We start from the raw sequence: 19,948 nt of genomic DNA, 5'->3' as shown, positions 1-19,948 counted from the left end.
TTCTTCAGTGTTCTCTAACAAACCACTGAGGCCTTCACAGAACAAGTGTATTTATGCTGAGAGTAAATTACACACAGTAGGACTCCATTAACTAATTAGATGACTTCTGAAGGCAATTGATTGCACTGGATTGTATTTAGAGGTATCAGAGTACAGGGGGCTGAATACTAATGCACACCACATTTTTTCTGATTTTTGTTTAAAATTTTGAAGACCATTTTATCATTTTCGTTTCACTTCACAATTATGTGCTACTCTGTGTTGGTCTATCACATAAAATCTCAATAAAAAAAAACTTTTAAGTTCGTGGTTGTAAGGTAGAAAAATGTGAAAAAGTTCAAGAGGTATGAATACTTTTGCAAGGCCCTGTATGCCACAGAGCCCTGGCTGAGAAAGTGATTTTAAACAGCTTTGTTTTCCAGTAGTGAGGTGATCATCAATCCGGTAACACAAGTGATTATAAAAGTAGCAGTCGCTTCATGGCCACAAGATCTAAACCAGAGAGAACTGAGATGGAGCAAGAGCTGCAAACAAGTGACCACTTCCTAGTTTCCCTTTTGGAAGGGGGAGGGGGGACTGATCAGTCTTTATCTAGAGCAGAACAACACATCGCTTCGTTCAAGTCAATGAAGAGGTTCGTTTGTGATGTAAGGTGACACGCCCACTCATGAGACCAAAACTGTTCCACTTTTTATCCATTACTCTATCTTGGTGTATTCAATCAGATCTTTGGCTGAACTGTAAGTATCACAGGCCTGAGTGCGGGATGAATCTGTGTCGTGTCACTGCTTGTCCTGGCCTTAAACACTGTGCTGTGGAATGTTCAGGAACTTAGCCAGGAACAGGAGAAACAAGCCTCTGGGATGCTGCAGGATCTGATTATCAGCGTTAGAAATCTGTCTGTCTCTCTGTGCAGGTGCTGAAGACGCGTCTGACCCTGCGTAAGACTGGGCAGTACTCGGGCGTACTGGACTGCGCTCAGCGGATTGTACAGAAGGAGGGAATGCGGGCGTTTTATAAAGGCTACATACCCAACATACTGGGCATCATCCCGTACGCCGGCATCGATCTGGCAGTCTACGAGGTGTGTGAACATGTTTAAAGTTCAGCTTGCGTCTGTTCTCTGTGTGTGGATCAGTGCTATTCACTTTGCAAGTGATGTTAAATACCTGTGAGAATGAAAATGGGTTAGTGTAACACCACCCTCCCTCTCTCAGACCCTGAAGAACGTGTGGTTACAGAGACACAGCTCTGGCTCAGCTGACCCTGGTGTGTTTGTGCTGGTCGGATGTGGTACAGTTTCCAGTACATGTGGTCAGCTGGCGTCGTACCCGCTCGCCCTGATCCGAACCCGCATGCAGGCACAAGGTGAGAGACTGAGGATGGATGGAATGACTTTTTATGCATGTAGTTTATAGAATAACAAATTCCTATGTGACTATGGATGAATAAATTGAATGAGGAATGATTATATGGGGTTGGTTCATAAACTGTGATTGGATGGATGGAATGGATATTCAAAGGATTCTAGTGTGAATGTATTAAATCATTGGCTGTACTGATGGAGAGATGGATCACTGGATTGCATGATAGATGGCTGACTTGCTGGATGGATAAATGGATAGATGGTTGGCTTGCTGGATGGATGAAATGGATAGATGGTTGGCTCAGTGGATGGCTGACTTGATGGATACAGATGGATGATTAGCTTGGTGGTTGGCTCACTGAGTGGATGGATGGTTGGATGGATGAATGGCTCAATGGATGGTTGACTTGATGGACAGATGTACTGAGAATTGGCTGGATGAATGCATAGATGGTTGGCCTGATGGATGGATGGATGGATGGGTGGGTTGATGGACGGATGGAAAGATGGTTGGCTCACTGGTTGGCTGGATGGATGGATGGCTCAATGGATGGTTGACTTGATGGATTGGATAGATATAATGATTGGCTGAATGAATTGATGGATGGATGGTTGGCTTGCTGGATAGATGGTTGGCTCAATGGATGGATGATTGGCTCACTGAGTGGATGGATGGCTGACTTGATGGATGGATACAGATGGCTGGCTGGATGGTTGGCTCATGGGATGGATGGTTGGCTGGTTCGTGGGAATGATGGATGGTTTGCTTGCTGGTTGGCTGCATGGATGGATAATTTGCTTGCTGGATGGTTGGCTGGCTGGATGGTTGGCTCGCTGGATGAATGTCTGGGTAGTTGAATGGTTGGCTCCCTGGATGGTTGGTTGGCTCACTGGATGGATGGATGGTTGGCTTGCTCACTGGATGGATGACATGATGGATGGATGAATAGATGGTTGGCTTGATGGATGGATGAATAGATGGTTGGTTTGCTGGATGGTTGGCTGAATGAATAGATGAATGGATAGATGGTTGGCCCAATGGATGTGTGGGTTGCTGGACGGACGGATGGACGGACGGATGGATGGATAGATGGTTGACTTGATGGATAGATGTACTGATAATTGGCTGAATTAATAGATGAATGCATAGATGGTTGGCCTGATGGGTGGGTGGATGGATGGGTGGATGGCTCACTGGATGGATGGATTGATCATTGGTTGGATGGATGGGTGGTTGACTTGATGGAAAGATGTACTGATAATTGGCTCGATGGATGGTTGGCTTGCTGGATGGATAGATGGTTGCTTGGATAGATGGATGGCTCAATGGATGGTTGACTTGATGAAAAGATGTACTGATAATTGGCTGAATGAACGGATGAATGGATAATGGTTGGCCCGATGGATGGATGGGTTGATGAGTGGATGGTTGGATGGATGGATGGTTGGTTGGATGGATGGATGGTTGCTTGGATGGATGGATGGCTCAATGGATGGTTGACTTGATGGAAAGATGTACTGATGATTGGCTGAATGAACAGATGAATGGATAATGGTTGGCTCGCTGGCTGGATGGTTGGCTCGCTGGCTGGATGGTTGGCTCGCTGGCTGGATGGTTGGCTCGCTGGCTGGATGGTTGGCTCGCTGGCTGGATGGTTGGCTCACTGGCTGGATGGTTGGCTCACTGGCTGGATGGTTGGCTGGCTGGCTGGCTGGATGGTTGGTTGGCTGGATGGATGGATGGTTGGCTGGCTGGATGGATGGTTGGCTCGCTGGATGGATGGCTGGATGGTTGGCTCGCTGGCTGGCTGGATGGTTGGCTCGCTGGCTGGATGGCTGGTTGGCTCGCTGGCTGGTTGGCTCGCTGGCTGGATGGCTGGTTGGCTCGCTGGCTGGATGGCTGGTTGGCTCGCTGGCTGGTTGGCTCGCTGGCTGGTTGGCTCGCTGGCTGGATGGCTCGCTGGCTGGATGGCTGGTTGGCTCGCTGGCTGGCTGGATGGCTGGTTGGCTCGCTGGCTGGCTGGATGGCTCGCTGGATGGATGGATGGTTGGCTCGCTGGATGGATGGATGGTTGGCTCGCTGGTTGGATGGTTGGCTCGCTGGAGGGATGGATGGTTGGCTCGCTGGCTGGATGGTTGGCTCGCTGGCTGGATGGTTGGCTCGCTGGATGGCTGGATGGATGGTTGGCTCGCTGGATGGATGGTTGGCTCGCTGGCTCGCTGGATGGATGGATGGATGGATGGATGGATGGTTGGCTCGCTGGCTGGATGGTTGGCTCGCTGGCTGGCTGGATGGATGGTTGGCTCGCTGGCTCGCTGGATGGATGGTTGGCTCGCTGGATGGATGGATGGATGGATGGCTGGATGGTTGGCTCGCTGGCTGGATGGTTGGCTCGCTGGCTGGCTGGATTGATGGTTGGCTCGCTGGCTCGCTGGATGGATGGTTGGCTCGCTGGATGGATGGATGGATGGATGGATGGTTGGCTCGCTGGCTGGATGGTTGGCTCGCTGGCTGGCTGGATGGATGGTTGGCTGGCTGGCTGGCTGGATGGATGGTTGGCTGGCTGGCTGGATGGATGGTTGGCTCGCTGGCTCGCTGGATGGATGGTTGGCTCGCTGGCTCGCTGGATGGATGGTTGGCTCGCTGGCTCGCTGGATGGATGGTTGGCTCGCTGGATGGTTGGTTGGCTCGCTGTCTGGATGGATGGGTGGATGGATAGAAGGCTGGCTTGCTGGATGGATAGGAGTTTGGCTGGATGGATGCATAGATGGATTATCTGGATGGATGTTTGGCTCGCTGGCTGCCTGGATGGATGGATGGTTGACCTTGATGGATAGCTGTACTGATAATTGAATGAATGGATAGATGGTTGGCCTGATGGATGGGTGGCTCGCTGGATGGATGGATGGTTGGTTGGTTGACTTGATGGAAAGTTGTACTGATAATTGGCTGAATGAATAGATAGATGGATGGGTGGGTGGATGGTTGGCTTGCTGGATGGATAGATGTTTGGCTCGCTGGCTGGATGTTTGGCTCGCTGGCTGGCTGGATGTTTGGCTCGCTGGCTGGCTGGATGTTTGGCTCGCTGGCTGGCTGGATGGTTGGCTCGCTGGCTGGCTGGCTGGATGGTTGGCTCGCTGGCTGGCTGGCTGGATGGTTGGCTCGCTGGCTGGCTGGCTGGCTGGTTGGCTCGCTGGCTGGCTGGCTGGATGGTTGGCTCGCTGGCTGGCTGGCTGGATGGTTGGCTGGCTGGCTGGCTGGCTGGTTGGCTCGCTGGCTGGCTGGCTGGATGGTTGGCTCGCTGGCTGGCTGGCTGGATGGTTGGCTCGCTGGCTGGCTGGCTGGCTGGTTGGCTGGCTGGCTGGCTGGTTGGCTCGCTGGCTGGCTGGCTGGATGGTTGGCTCGCTGGCTGGCTGGCTGGATGGTTGGCTCGCTGGCTGGCTGGCTGGATGGTTGGCTCGCTGGCTGGCTGGCTGGATGGTTGGCTCGCTGGCTGGCTGGCTGGATGGTTGGCTCGCTGGCTGGCTGGCTGGATGGTTGGCTCGCTGGCTGGCTGGCTGGATGGTTGGCTCGCTGGCTGGCTGGCTGGATGGTTGGCTCGCTGGCTGGCTGGCTGGATGGTTGGCTCGCTGGCTGGCTGGCTGGATGGTTGGCTGGCTGGCTGGATGGTTGGCTGGCTGGCTGGATGGTTGGCTGGCTGGCTGGATGGTTGGCTCGCTGGCTGGCTGGCTGGATGGTTGGCTCGCTGGCTGGCTGGATGGCTGGCTCGCTGGCTCGCTGGCTGGCTCGCTGGCTGGCTGGCTGGCTCGCTGGCTGGATGGACGGTTGGCTCGCTGGCTGGATGGACGGTTGGCTCGCTGGCTGGATGGACGGTTGGCTCGCTGGCTGGCTGGACGGTTGGCTCGCTGGCTGGATGGACGGTTGGCTCGCTGGCTGGATGGACGGTTGGCTCGCTGGCTGGATGGACGGTTGGCTCGCTGGCTGGATGGACGGTTGGCTCGCTGGCTGGATGGACGGTTGGCTCGCTGGCTGGATGGACGGTTGGCTCGCTGGCTGGCTGGACGGTTGGCTCGCTGGCTGGATGGACGGTTGGCTCGCTGGCTGGCTGGATGGATGGACGGACGGTTGGCTCGATGGATGGACGGACGGTTGGCTCGCTGGCTGGCTGGATGGATGGACGGACGGTTGGCTCGCTGGCTGGATGGTTGGCTCGCTGGCTGGATGGATGGTTGGCTCGCTGGCTGGATGGATGGATGGACGGTTGGCTCGATGGATGGACGGTTGGCTCGATGGATGGACGGTTGGCTCGCTGGATGGACGGTTGGCTCGATGGATGGACGGTTGGCTCGCTGGATGGACGGTTGGCTCGCTGGATGGTTGGCTCGCTGGATGGTTGGCTCGCTGGATGGTTGGCTCGCTGGCTGGCTGGATGGTTGGCTGGCTGGATGGTTGGCTCGCTGGATGGTTGGCTCGCTGGCTGGCTGGATGGTTGGCTCGCTGGATGGTTGGCTCGCTGGCTGGATGGATGGTTGGCTCGCTGGCTGGATGGATGGTTGGCTCGCTGGCTGGATGGATGGTTGGCTCGCTGGCTGGATGGATGGTTGGCTCGCTGGCTGGATGGATGGTTGGCTCGCTGGCTGGATGGATGGTTGGCTCGCTGGCTGGATGGATGGTTGGCTCGCTGGCTGGATGGATGGTTGGCTCGCTGGCTGGATGGATGGTTGGCTCGCTGGCTGGATGGATGGTTGGCTCGCTGGCTGGATGGATGGTTGGCTCGCTGGCTGGATGGATGGTTGGCTCGCTGGCTGGATGGATGGTTGGCTCGCTGGCTGGATGGTTGGCTCGCTCGCTGGCTGGATGGATGGACGGACGGTTGGCTCGATGGATGGACGGACGGTTGGCTCGATGGATGGACGGACGGTTGGCTCGATGGATGGACGGACGGTTGGCTCGCTGGATGGACGGACGGTTGGCTCGCTGGCTGGATGGTTGCCTCGCTGGCTGGATGGTTGGCTCGCTGGCTGGATGGATGGTTGGCTCGCTCGCTGGCTGGCTGGATGGATGGATGGACGGTTGGCTCGCTGGATGGACGGTTGGCTCGCTGGCTGGATGGACGGTTGGCTCGCTGGCTGGATGGACGGTTGGCTCGCTGGCTGGATGGACGGTTGGCTCGCTGGCTGGCTGGATGGATGGACGGACGGTTGGCTCGATGGATGGACGGACGGTTGGCTCGCTGGCTGGCTGGATGGATGGACGGACGGTTGGCTCGCTGGCTGGATGGTTGGCTCGCTGGCTGGATGGATGGTTGGCTCGCTGGCTGGATGGATGGATGGACGGTTGGCTCGCTGGATGGACGGTTGGCTCGCTGGATGGACGGTTGGCTCGCTGGATGGACGGTTGGCTCGATGGATGGACGGTTGGCTCGATGGATGGACGGTTGGCTCGATGGATGGACGGTTGGCTCGCTGGATGGATGGTTGGCTCGCTGGATGGTTGGCTCGCTGGATGGTTGGCTCGCTGGATGGTTGGCTCGCTGGCTGGCTGGATGGTTGGCTCGCTGGATGGTTGGCTCGCTGGCTGGCTGGATGGTTGGCTCGCTGGATGGTTGGCTCGCTGGCTGGATGGATGGTTGGCTCGCTGGCTGGATGGATGGTTGGCTCGCTGGCTGGATGGATGGTTGGCTCGCTGGCTGGATGGATGGTTGGCTCGCTGGCTGGATGGATGGTTGGCTCGCTGGCTGGATGGATGGTTGGCTCGCTGGCTGGATGGATGGTTGGCTCGCTGGCTGGATGGATGGTTGGCTCGCTGGCTGGATGGATGGTTGGCTCGCTGGCTGGATGGATGGTTGGCTCGCTGGCTGGATGGATGGTTGGCTCGCTCGCTGGCTGGATGGATGGACGGACGGTTGGCTCGATGGATGGACGGACGGTTGGCTCGATGGATGGACGGACGGTTGGCTCGATGGATGGACGGACGGTTGGCTCGATGGATGGACGGACGGTTGGCTCGATGGATGGACGGACGGTTGGCTCGATGGATGGACGGACGGTTGGCTCGATGGATGGACGGACGGTTGGCTCGCTGGCTGGATGGTTGCCTCGCTGGCTGGATGGTTGGCTCGCTGGCTGGATGGATGGTTGGCTCGCTCGCTGGCTGGCTGGATGGATGGATGGACGGTTGGCTCGCTGGATGGACGGTTGGCTCGCTGGCTGGATGGTTGGCTCGCTGGCTGGCTGGATGGATGGTTGGCTGGCTGGCTGGCTGGATGGATGGTTGGCTGGCTGGCTGGATGGATGGTTGGCTCGCTGGCTCGCTGGATGGATGGTTGGCTCGCTGGCTCGCTGGATGGATGGTTGGCTCGCTGGCTCGCTGGATGGATGGTTGGCTCGCTGGATGGTTGGTTGGCTCGCTGTCTGGATGGATGGGTGGATGGATAGAAGGCTGGCTTGCTGGATGGATAGGAGTTTGGCTGGATGGATGCATAGATGGATTATCTGGATGGATGTTTGGCTCGCTGGCTGCCTGGATGGATGGATGGTTGACCTTGATGGATAGCTGTACTGATAATTGAATGAATGGATAGATGGTTGGCCTGATGGATGGGTGGCTCGCTGGATGGATGGATGGTTGGTTGGTTGACTTGATGGAAAGTTGTACTGATAATTGGCTGAATGAATAGATGGGTGGGTGGATGGTTGGCTTGCTGGATGGATAGATGTTTGGCTCGCTGGCTGGATGTTTGGCTCGCTGGCTGGCTGGATGTTTGGCTCGCTGGCTGGCTGGATGTTTGGCTCGCTGGCTGGCTGGATGGTTGGCTCGCTGGCTGGCTGGATGGTTGGCTCGCTGGCTGGCTGGCTGGATGGTTGGCTCGCTGGCTGGCTGGCTGGCTGGTTGGCTCGCTGGCTGGCTGGCTGGATGGTTGGCTCGCTGGCTGGCTGGCTGGATGGTTGGCTGGCTGGCTGGCTGGCTGGTTGGCTCGCTGGCTGGCTGGCTGGATGGTTGGCTCGCTGGCTGGCTGGCTGGATGGTTGGCTGGCTGGCTGGTTGGCTCGCTGGCTGGCTGGCTGGATGGTTGGCTCGCTGGCTGGCTGGCTGGATGGTTGGCTCGCTGGCTGGCTGGCTGGATGGTTGGCTCGCTGGCTGGCTGGCTGGATGGTTGGCTCGCTGGCTGGCTGGCTGGATGGTTGGCTCGCTGGCTGGCTGGCTGGATGGTTGGCTCGCTGGCTGGCTGGCTGGATGGTTGGCTCGCTGGCTGGCTGGCTGGATGGTTGGCTCGCTGGCTGGCTGGCTGGCTGGATGGTTGGCTGGCTGGCTGGATGGTTGGCTGGCTGGCTGGATGGTTGGCTCGCTGGCTGGCTGGCTGGATGGTTGGCTCGCTGGCTGGCTGGATGGCTGGCTCGCTGGCTCGCTGGCTGGCTCGCTGGCTGGCTCGCTGGCTGGCTCGCTGGCTGGCTGGCTGGCTCGCTGGCTGGATGGATGGTTGGCTCGCTGGCTGGATGGACGGTTGGCTCGCTGGCTGGATGGACGGTTGGCTCGCTGGCTGGCTGGACGGTTGGCTCGCTGGCTGGCTGGACGGTTGGCTCGCTGGCTGGCTGGACGGTTGGCTCGCTGGCTGGCTGGACGGTTGGCTCGCTGGCTGGATGGACGGTTGGCTCGCTGGCTGGATGGACGGTTGGCTCGCTGGCTGGATGGACGGTTGGCTCGCTGGCTGGATGGACGGTTGGCTCGCTGGCTGGCTGGACGGTTGGCTCGCTGGCTGGATGGACGGTTGGCTCGCTGGCTGGCTGGATGGATGGACGGACGGTTGGCTCGATGGATGGACGGACGGTTGGCTCGCTGGCTGGCTGGATGGATGGACGGACGGTTGGCTCGCTGGCTGGATGGTTGGCTCGCTGGCTGGATGGATGGTTGGCTCGCTGGCTGGATGGATGGATGGACGGTTGGCTCGCTGGATGGACGGTTGGCTCGATGGATGGACGGTTGGCTCGCTGGATGGACGGTTGGCTCGATGGATGGACGGTTGGCTCGCTGGATGGACGGTTGGCTCGCTGGACGGTTGGCTCGCTGGATGGTTGGCTCGCTGGCTGGCTGGATGGTTGGCTCGCTGGATGGTTGGCTCGCTGGCTGGCTGGATGGTTGGCTCGCTGGATGGTTGGCTCGCTGGCTGGATGGATGGTTGGCTCGCTGGCTGGATGGATGGTTGGCTCGCTGGCTGGATGGATGGTTGGCTCGCTGGCTGGATGGATGGTTGGCTCGCTGGCTGGATGGATGGTTGGCTCGCTGGCTGGATGGATGGTTGGCTCGCTGGCTGGATGGATGGTTGGCTCGCTGGCTGGATGGATGGTTGGCTCGCTGGCTGGATGGATGGTTGGCTCGCTGGCTGGATGGATGGTTGGCTCGCTGGCTGGATGGATGGTTGGCTCGCTGGCTGGATGGATGGTTGGCTCGCTGGCTGGATGGATGGTTGGCTCGCTGGCTGGATGGATGGTTGGCTCGCTCGCTGGCTGGATGGATGGACGGACGGTTGGCTCGATGGATGGACGGACGGTTGGCTCGATGGATGGACGGACGGTTGGCTCGCTGGATGGACGGACGGTTGGCTCGCTGGCTGGATGGTTGGCTCGCTGGCTGGATGGATGGTTGGCTCGCTCGCTGGCTGGCTGGATGGATGGATGGACGGTTGGCTCGCTGGATGGACGGTTGGCTCGCTGGCTGGATGGTTGGCTCGCTGGCTGGATGGATGGTTGGCTCGCTCGCTGGCTGGCTGGATGGATGGATGGACGGTTGGCTCGCTGGATGGACGGTTGGCTCGCTGGCTGGATGGACGGTTGGCTCGCTGGCTGGATGGACGGTTGGCTCGCTGGCTGGCTGGATGGATGGACGGACGGTTGGCTCGATGGATGGACGGACGGTTGGCTCGCTGGCTGGCTGGATGGATGGACGGACGGTTGGCTCGCTGGCTGGATGGTTGGCTCGCTGGCTGGATGGATGGTTGGCTCGCTGGCTGGATGGATGGATGGACGGTTGGCTCGCTGGATGGACGGTTGGCTCGCTGGATGGACGGTTGGCTCGCTGGATGGACGGTTGGCTCGATGGATGGACGGTTGGCTCGCTGGATGGTTGGCTCGCTGGATGGTTGGCTCGCTGGATGGTTGGCTCGCTGGATGGTTGGCTCGCTGGCTGGCTGGATGGTTGGCTCGCTGGATGGTTGGCTCGCTGGCTGGCTGGATGGTTGGCTCGCTGGATGGTTGGCTCGCTGGCTGGATGGATGGTTGGCTCGCTGGCTGGATGGATGGTTGGCTCGCTGGCTGGATGGATGGTTGGCTCGCTGGCTGGATGGATGGTTGGCTCGCTGGCTGGATGGATGGTTGGCTCGCTGGCTGGATGGATGGTTGGCTCGCTGGCTGGATGGATGGTTGGCTCGCTGGCTGGATGGATGGTTGGCTCGCTGGCTGGATGGATGGTTGGCTCGCTGGCTGGCTGGATGGTTGGCTCGCTGGCTGGCTGGATGGTTGGCTCGCTCGCTGGCTGGATGGATGGACGGACGGTTGGCTCGATGGATGGACGGACGGTTGGCTCGATGGATGGACGGACGGTTGGCTCGATGGATGGACGGACGGTTGGCTCGCTGGCTGGACGGACGGTTGGCTCGCTGGCTGGATGGTTGCCTCGCTGGCTGGATGGTTGGCTCGCTGGCTGGATGGATGGTTGGCTCGCTCGCTGGCTGGCTGGATGGATGGATGGACGGTTGGCTCGCTGGATGGACGGTTGGCTCGCTGGCTGGATGGATGGATGGTTGGCTCGCTGGATGGTTGGCTCGCTGGATGGTTGGCTCGCTGGCTGGCTGGATGGTTGGCTCGCTGGATGGTTGGCTCGCTGGCTGGCTGGATGGTTGGCTCGCTGGCTGGCTGGCTGGTTGGCTCGCTGGCTGGATGGATGGTTGGCTCGCTGGCTGGATGGATGGTTGGCTCGCTGGCTGGATGGATGGTTGGCTCGCTGGCTGGATGGATGGTTGGCTCGCTGGCTGGATGGATGGTTGGCTCGCTGGCTGGATGGATGGTTGGCTCGCTGGCTGGATGGATGGTTGGCTCGCTGGCTGGATGGATGGTTGGCTCGCTGGCTGGATGGATGGTTGGCTCGCTGGCTGGATGGATGGTTGGCTCGCTGGATGGATGGATGGTTGGCTCGCTGGATGGATGGATGGTTGGCTCGCTGGATGGATGGATGGTTGGCTCGCTGGATGGATGGATGGTTGGCTCGCTGGATGGATGGATGGATGGTTGGTTGGCTCGCTGGATGGATGGATGGTTGACCTTGATGGATAGCTGTACTGATAATTGAATGAATGGATAGATGGTTGGCCTGATGGATGGGTGGCTCGCTGGATGGATGGATGGTTGACTTGATGGAAAGTTGTACTGATTGGCTGAACGAACAGATGAATGGATAATGGTTGGTTGGATGGATGGATGGATGGATGGATGGATGGTTGGCTCACTGAGTGGGTGAATGGATGGGTTGATAAATGGATGACTCAATGGATGGCTGACTTGATGGATGGCTGTACAGATAGTTGAATGAATGAATGAAAGGATGCTTGGCTGGATGGAAGGTTGAATGGATGGATGTTGGAATGACTGTGAATATGTTGAAAAATGAATGGGTTGGTTGATGGGTGAACTGACAGGAGCATTTCTCTTTCTCTCTCTTTCAGCGACGGTGAAAGGTGCCCCTAAGCTCTCCATGGTCTCTCTGGTCCGGAGCATCGTGGCTCAGGAGGGTGTTGTGGGACTGTACCGCGGCATCGCACCCAACTTCCTCAAAGTCATTCCTGCCGTCAGCATCTCCTACGTGGTGTACGAACACATGAGGAAAGTACTGGGGGTGGAAAAGTGAGAGACAGACAGACAGAAGAGCTTCTTTTATAGATGTCTCGATGACGGTCCTTACATGAGAGGACAGACAGAATAAGAAATGAGAGAGATGGACTAATGAGGGAAAAGCTTGCTAACGTACTCCATGATGGTGAGATGAATCGACATGAGTGGATTTGCTCCTAAAGCCATAGAGGAATGAAAGCACAAGTTTTTACATTCTGACTCCGAATCAGCAGGGCTACACTCCAGTCATTTGTAATAAAGAAATGAAAGGGTTAATCAGTAAAATTAGTTTATAGTACATTTTAAATATGCAAAAAGAACAAAGCTTGTGACAGCCGACATTGATGTTTTTACAAACTATAAGCGAGACTGTAACCTCTAAAACTTTTGTTACAGTGTTATTCTCCATTTTCTTGGTATTTATTTGTGCTGTTGATCAACAGGGTTCTCACATTCAGGCTCACAGGCTGTCCTCTTCAGGAGGTGAAATGAACGCGAAAGTGTGTGTTAATGCTTAGAAATAAGTGTGTGTGTGCGTGCGCAAAATATATATACCGTATATTCCCAGACTATAAATCCTGTAGCGTCTGTTGTGATTCATACACACTACCTGGCATCATTTTTTGCAATGTAGCTTCTAGCATGACTAAATTAGTCGTCTGCCATTGTTGTTGCTGGGAAAACAGAGACGTATACAGTGACGTCATGACGTGGCTCTCCAGCCCGTGGAAAAGCAAATCAGTTCTTGGTTCACAATTTAAACCAACTACAAACCAGCGCTAGCATCGGACCAGAACGAGCACCTAGTTCACATTGGAAAGGGGATGGCGGAAAGATATTTTCAGGCCTGATGGACAGATTATAGGTTTATTGTCTGGAAAATACGGTATAAATAAGCATGTGCTACTGTTTTTAAAAAACAAGTGTAGGTTGCATATAAATGAGCATGTATTTATATTTTATAACCTAAGAGACTGGATCTATTTTCTTAACTGTTGAGTGGAGGTGTGCAAATGAAACGATGGAAAAGTGTGACACCTTTTTACTCCACTTACCCCTCTACTCACTGCTCAGATGTGTGAAACTGGGACAAATTTAATCTTGTTAAAGACCAACAGAGACGCACTGCTTGGATTTGATTCCGTTTAGCTTGAAGTCGCTTTGGAAAATAAAAATAAACATTGACCCAAATTCGCTTTAAACGTCCTTGGACTCAATGCAGTTCCATGAGATCACCATTAGGCGGCGCTTCATTATTGCTTTCTTATGGGCCATGTGCAAATCCTAATAGTACAAGAAAGCGTCTCCGCCTAGTGGCCATGTAGTGGAACTGCATCGGGTTAAAATTAATTTACAGTGAATTTACTTCTATATTTTTATTTATAGAAACGTTCATGGTGTGTCCATGGGTTCTAAATAAGTTTTAATTATCCCAGATTTACATTTTATAAGTCTTGATTTGGGGCGGCACGGTGGTGTAGTGGTTAGCGCTGTCGCCTCACAGCAAGAAGGTCCGGGTTCGGGCCCCGTGGCCGGCGAGGGCCTTTCTGTGCGGAGTTTGCATGTTCTCCCCGTGTCCACGCGGGTTTCCTCCGGGTGCTCCGGTTTCCCCCACAGTCCAAAGACATGCAGGTTAGGTTAACTGGTGACTCTAAATTGACCGTAGGTGTGAATGAGAGTGTGAATGGTTGTCTGTGTCTGTTGGCCCTTTTCCACTACCCTTTTTCAGCTCGCTTCAGCCCAACACGGCTCGCGTTTCGACTACCTTAGAACAGCATGACTCGGCTCGCTTCAGCCCTGCTTAGCACCCAAAACTCGCACGGTTTTGGAGTAGGGCTGAAGCGAGCCAAACCGAGCTGAGTGAGGCTGGGGGCGTGAGCAGACACTCCCCTGTGCACTGATTGGTGAGGAGGAGTGTCCTCACATGCCCACACACACCCCACGAGCACGCTGGGATCTGTAAACACCGTAAACCCGGAAGAAGAAGAATTACGAGAATTTCTGAAGCCTTATGCGCCTCGTCTCATCTATACGCTCTTGCCAGTATCTGTTGGCGTTGTCGGTGACAACAAGCCACAGCACCAAGACCAGCAACACTAACGACTCCATGTCCTCCATGTTTATTGTTTACTATCCGGGTCGTGAGACTACCGCTTAAAAGATCACTGATGTCACTGTTTGCGCCACTTAATGACATCACGTGACGTCCACCCACTTTCGCTAACTCCACCCAATGTGTCCACCCACTTCCAGCCAGCACGGTTTAGCGCGGTTGTAGTCGAAATGCAACTCCAACAGCCCCACTCAGCTCGACTCAGCACGGCACGGCTCAGCCCGACTCAGCCGCGTTGGTAGTGGAAAAGCGGCATAAGTGTCGGCCCTGTGATGACCTGGCGACTTGTCCAGGGTGTACCCCGCCTTTCGCCCGTAGTCAGCTGGGATAGGCTCCAGCTTGCCTGCGACCCTGTAGAGCAGGATAAAGCGGCTACAGATGATAAGTATTGATTTGTCTTAAATACAAATACATTTAGCTTTTTGGCATAGTTCCGAGCAACAGAGGTAAACTCCATCCTATAGTTGTGGATCTAGCATACACAGAGATGTGTGGAAATATAATTAATTTAATTTAACCAAAAGTTAAGTGTGTGACTTGTTTGGTATTATTTGGTTTCTAACTCCTGTAAACTGGGCTGCTCTGTTACAAACCTTGTGAAAATCTTTTTTGAGAATCTCCGCCTATTGGCGATATGGTGGAACTGCATCCAATTCATGCTAATTCACAATGAATTAGCGTTCAGATTTATTTATAAACTATTATAGTGACTGTGGGTCCTCTTATAGTTTGTTATAGTCTTAATATATCATTTTACATTGATTTTTATTTGTCATCCAAATTTATCTGGATTTTTGGCAGGGGTTAAACGGAGGCTAACGTTGGATATCGGTTTGTTGAGTTAGCGTACATGGATGTGTCGATTTGGGGAATATTTTTATGACTTTAATTTATCCAAAGTGAAGCGTGTGTGTGAGAGACTTATTTGGTTCATCGTAACAGCAAATTGGGTCTGAAATTACATTTTTAAAGTCTTTTAAATAAAACCTGAGCGCACACTGTGAGCAGTTTGAGGCTCAAGCCCCTCAAGTTCCGTCAGTGTTGAGATTTAAACTTATAACCTGCAGTTACAGGCCCAGACGTCTGATTTAAACTCGCAGCCCAGATGTTTTGATGGATCAAGATGCTTTTAGTTCTCAAGATCTAAACCAAAAAGTCTAAAGTCAGATAAAGATCTTGAGTTTGTAATTCTGGACTTTTAGAACACTTTGTATATGTGTGTGTAAGTATTACAGAACTGAATACTGTAGTATCATAATGCACCACTAGTAAGTGTGTGTGTGTGTGTGTGTGAGAGAGATATTTGGAACACAGCCCAGCTCTTATTTGCAGTACCATCACAAGCGCTGACCCAAAAGAACTGCCCTAAATCCTGCGTTCCTCCTTCAAACCAGCCTTGTAATGATGTTGTATTTAAAAAAAAAAACACACACACAAGCAGATCAGTGACACGCGCACCTACTTGGAGCTTTTCACAGCGACTCCATGTGAAATAGAGAAAGCGTGAACCATCCAAACCTTTTAAGGAACCGTCTTGAGTGTCGAGTTGAAACCCATGAAGAACCAAAGTCCCAAAATCTTTGATCAGACATCATGATTGATATTTCATCAGAGTGCCTACACTTTCAGAAAAAATAAACCAAAAAGTTTCCTGGGTTCTTTGGATGGTGAAGGGATAATCACTTCCTGAAAAGGGAACCTTAAAGCTTCTCTGAATGGAAAATTCCCAGTTGTTGGGTTCTCCAGAGTCTTTAAAGGTTTACACAGAGGAATGAATTATTAAGTCTAATCAACACTTTTTGTTCCATGAGTTACACACTTTTTAAATGCATGGTGTTTTTTTTTTTTTTTTTTTTTTTTAAACGGTTAATGGTTCTAGATTCCTAAAGGAGATCTACAGGGAACCTTTGCTGAAAGGGAACCCAAATGAAACAAGTGGGTTCTTCAAGGGTTCTTTAAATAATTAAGAATTCTGCCTGAAATCCTCACTGATTGGGGAAACACTCTGCTACAGGGTTCTACGTAAGGCTTGTTTTAGAGCCTGGCCCATATAGGATTTTTAAGACTGATACCAATTTCTATATTTGAGGACTTAAAAATCTGATAATTAGATTAGATAAAACTTTTTTTTTTTTTTTTTTTTATTGATCCCTTTAGGAGGGTTGCCTCAGGGAAATTAAGATTCCAGCAGCATCGTTACAGATAAACAGAGAAAAGAAATAGAGAAAAAACTTCTAGATAACTTAAAATAAATTAAGTATTTACATATACAAATATAAAAGAATAAGATATGGGGAAGAGCGGAAGGGGGGAAAAGTGGGGTTAGGGTAAGTGTGTGTGTGGGGGGGGACAGGAAAGATATTGCACTTTTATATTGCACATTGTCCGGTATTGCTTATTGTTAGGCTCGGCTACTGCTCCTTCCCGTCCTCTGTCCTCCTGTTACCCCTCCTCCCTCCCCCCCAGAGAGGAGTTGTACAGTCTGATGGCGTGAGGGACAAAGGAGTTTTTGAGTCTGTTTGTCCTGCACTTGGGAAGGAGCATTCTGTCACTGAACAGCCTCCTCTGGTTGCTGATGATGGTGTGCAATGATACATCAGCTATTGTTGTTGTTATTATTATGGGCTGCACGGTGGTGTAGTGGTTAGCGCTGTCGTCTCACAGCAAGAAGGTCCGGGTTCGAGCCCCGTAGCCGGTGAGGGCCTTTCTGTGCAGAGTTTGCATGTTCTCCCCGTGTCCGTGTGGGTTTCCTCCGGGTGCTCCGGTTTCCCCCACAGTCCAAAGACATGCAGGTTAGGTTAACTGGTGACTCTAAATTGACCGTAGGTGTGAATGGTTGTCTGTGTCTATTGGCCCTTTTCCACTACCCTTTTTCAGCTCGCTTCAGCCCTGCTTAGCACCCAAAACTCGCACGGTTTTGGAGTGGGGCTGAAGCGAGCCAAACCGAGCTGAGTGAGGCTGGGGGCGTGAGCAGACACTCCCCTGTGCACTGATTGGTGAGGAGGAGTGTCCTCACATGCCCACACACGCCCCGCGAGCACGCTGGGATCTGTAAACCCGGAAGAAGAAGAATTACGAGAATTTCTAAAGCCTTATGTGCCTCGTCTCATCTATACACTCTTGCCAGTATCTGTTGGCGTTGTCGGTGACAACAAGCCACAGCACCAAGACCAGCAACACTAACGACTCCATGTCCTCCATGTTTATTGTTTACTCTCCGGGTCATGAGACTACCGCTTAAAAGATCACTGATGTCACTGTTTGCTCCGCTTAAAGGGATAGTTCGGGATTTTTGACATGAATCTATATGGTATCCCCGTCAGCAGTGTCGTGCATCCACACTGACTTACCCCCGACAGTGTTCTGTGAGCCTAGATATTGTACAGTGTTGGTCAGTGCACAAGTAGTTCCGGCAGGTTTCCTGGGGTCTGCAAAGTAACACGTTTTTCTTCTCAAAACAGCTCGTGTTCGAATGAGTGATTTATTAGCATAACAAAACCCTTGTAGTCCAAAAAGTCACACCTTGTAATTGCTTGGGGCTACTTTCTCTCAATAGCGATCAGTGCGCGCTGTCACTGTTAACAGTTGTGTGCGAGCTAGCCAAAGTTGTTCGACAGTGTTTAGCAGCAACAAATTGCTTTCCTCCTCAGTATACAAGTGCGCTTCCATGGCAGGGAAAAAGAAACTACCACTGCTGCCTATGTAGTGCCCTATTTATACAAATAGGAGTCATTCAGGATTCAGCCATGACACGGAGCAAAAACATGGCTGAATCCTGAATGACTCCTATTTGTATAAATAGGGCACTACATAGGCAGCAGTGGTAGTTTCTTTTTCCCTGCCATGGAAGCGCACTTGTATACTGAGGAGGAAAGCAATTTGTTGCTGCTAAACACTGTCGAACAACTAATGAAAGTTGTTGGCTAGCTCGCACACAACTGTTAACAGTGACAGCGCGCACTGATCGCTATTGAGAGAAAGTAGCCCCAAGCAATTACAAGGTGTGACTTTTTGGACTACAAGGGTTTTGTTATGCTAATAAATCACTCATTCGAACACGAGCTGTTTTGAGAAGAAAAATGTGTTACTTTGCAGACCCCAGGAAACCTGCCGGAACTACTTGTGCACTGACCAACACTGTACAATATCTAGGCTCACAGAACACTGTCGGGGGTAAGTCAGTGTGGATGCACGACACTGCTGACGGGGATACCATATAGATTCATGTCAAAAATCCCGAACTATCCCTTTAACGACATCACCTGACGTCCACCCACTTTCACTAACTCCACCCAATGTGTCCACCCACTTCCAGCCAGCACGGTTCAGAGCGGTTGTAGTCGAAAAGCAACTCCAACAGCCCCACTCAGCTCGACTCAGCCCAACTCAGCATGGCACGGCTCAGCCCAACTCGGCCGCGTTTGTAGTGGAAAAGCGGCATGTGTGTCAGCCCTGTGATGACCTGGCGACTTGTCCAGGGTGTACCCTGCCTTTCGCCCATAGTCAGCTGGGATAGGCTCCAGCTTGTCTGCGACCCTGTAGAACAGGATAAAGCGGCTACAGATAATGAGATAAGAAGTAAAAAAATTAGATCCATTATAAACTGTAGCGTGCTACAAGTAATGAATGTTAAAGGAAGTTGAAGGTTTGTGTGTGCACTTGTTTTGTGTGGGACTGCCATATGAGCATCAAAAATAGTTTATTTTAAAAAAAAAATAATGGGCTTCCCTGCTGGACCCTGCTTGGGTCAGCTGATTGTTGTGATTGGTGGTCTTCCAAACAAGTGTATTGCCAACAGTGGAGTTGCAGTGTGCCCTCTGGTGGACAAACTATGCAACAATGATGCTCATAACATGGTTGAAGGATTCATCTTCTATCTATCTATCTTTGTCTTCTTTTTTTGTCAGTTATAAATGCTGGTACTGATTTTATCAGTAATTAGCCCAAATTGACTTTTTAATATTTGGACTCCGATTTATTGATTGGGTTCTAATTTGGTTTGGACTTTTTGATCAGCGACTGAAGACTGTTTTAATAGGAAAAGACACCTCTTGGGGGATGGCACGGTGGTGTAGTGGTTGGCACTGTCACCTCACAACAAGAAGGTCCGGGTTCGAGCCCAGTGGCTGGTGAGAGCCTTTCTGTGTGGAGTTTGCATGTTCTCCCCGTGTCCGCGTGGGTTTTCTCCGGGTGCTCCGGTTTCCCCCACAGTCCAAAGACATGCAGGTTAGGTTAACTGGTGACTCTAAATTGAGCGTAGGTGTGAATGTGAGTGTGAATGGTTGTTTGTCTCTGTGTGTCAGCCCTGTGATGACCTAGTGACTTATCCAGGGTGTACCCTGCCTTTCGCTCATAGTCAACTGGGATAGGCTCCAGCTCACCCGTGATCCTGTAGAACAGGATAAGCGGCTACAGATAATGGATAGTTGGACATCTCTTAAAATTTAGAGCCCCAGAGGGTTCTTCAGTTCACACTCTGGGGGAATCTTTAAAGGTTCGGTGTGGAATCCTGTGATGGAGTGTTTTTACCCATCAGAAATGCATTTTCAAGTGTTACTTTATTATCTAGTTAATCTTTCATAAACCCTT

The 19,948-nt window shown here is 52.9% G+C and overlaps 1 protein-coding gene across 2 annotated transcripts in view; it reads left to right on the top strand.

Annotated features, from left to right (window-relative positions):
• Positions 1–13,437, top strand: part of slc25a23a (solute carrier family 25 member 23a) — a 31,729-nt gene extending 18,292 nt beyond the window's left edge. For both annotated transcript variants that reach the window (XM_060899162.1, XM_060899163.1), the window contains exons 8-10: positions 917–1,084; positions 1,218–1,368; positions 12,081–13,437. In XM_060899162.1, coding sequence (XP_060755145.1) covers positions 917–1,084; positions 1,218–1,368; positions 12,081–12,262 — 501 coding nt within the window. In that variant the 3' untranslated portion in view covers positions 12,263–13,437. The remainder of the gene's footprint in view (positions 1–916; positions 1,085–1,217; positions 1,369–12,080) is intronic.
• The last annotated feature ends 6,511 nt before the right edge of the window (positions 13,438–19,948 follow it).

The sequence above is a fragment of the Neoarius graeffei genome, chromosome 18 (assembly GCF_027579695.1).
Source record: "Neoarius graeffei isolate fNeoGra1 chromosome 18, fNeoGra1.pri, whole genome shotgun sequence".
Lineage (NCBI taxonomy): Eukaryota > Metazoa > Chordata > Actinopteri > Siluriformes > Ariidae > Neoarius > Neoarius graeffei.
This window is presented reverse-complemented; position numbering and strand designations above follow the sequence as displayed.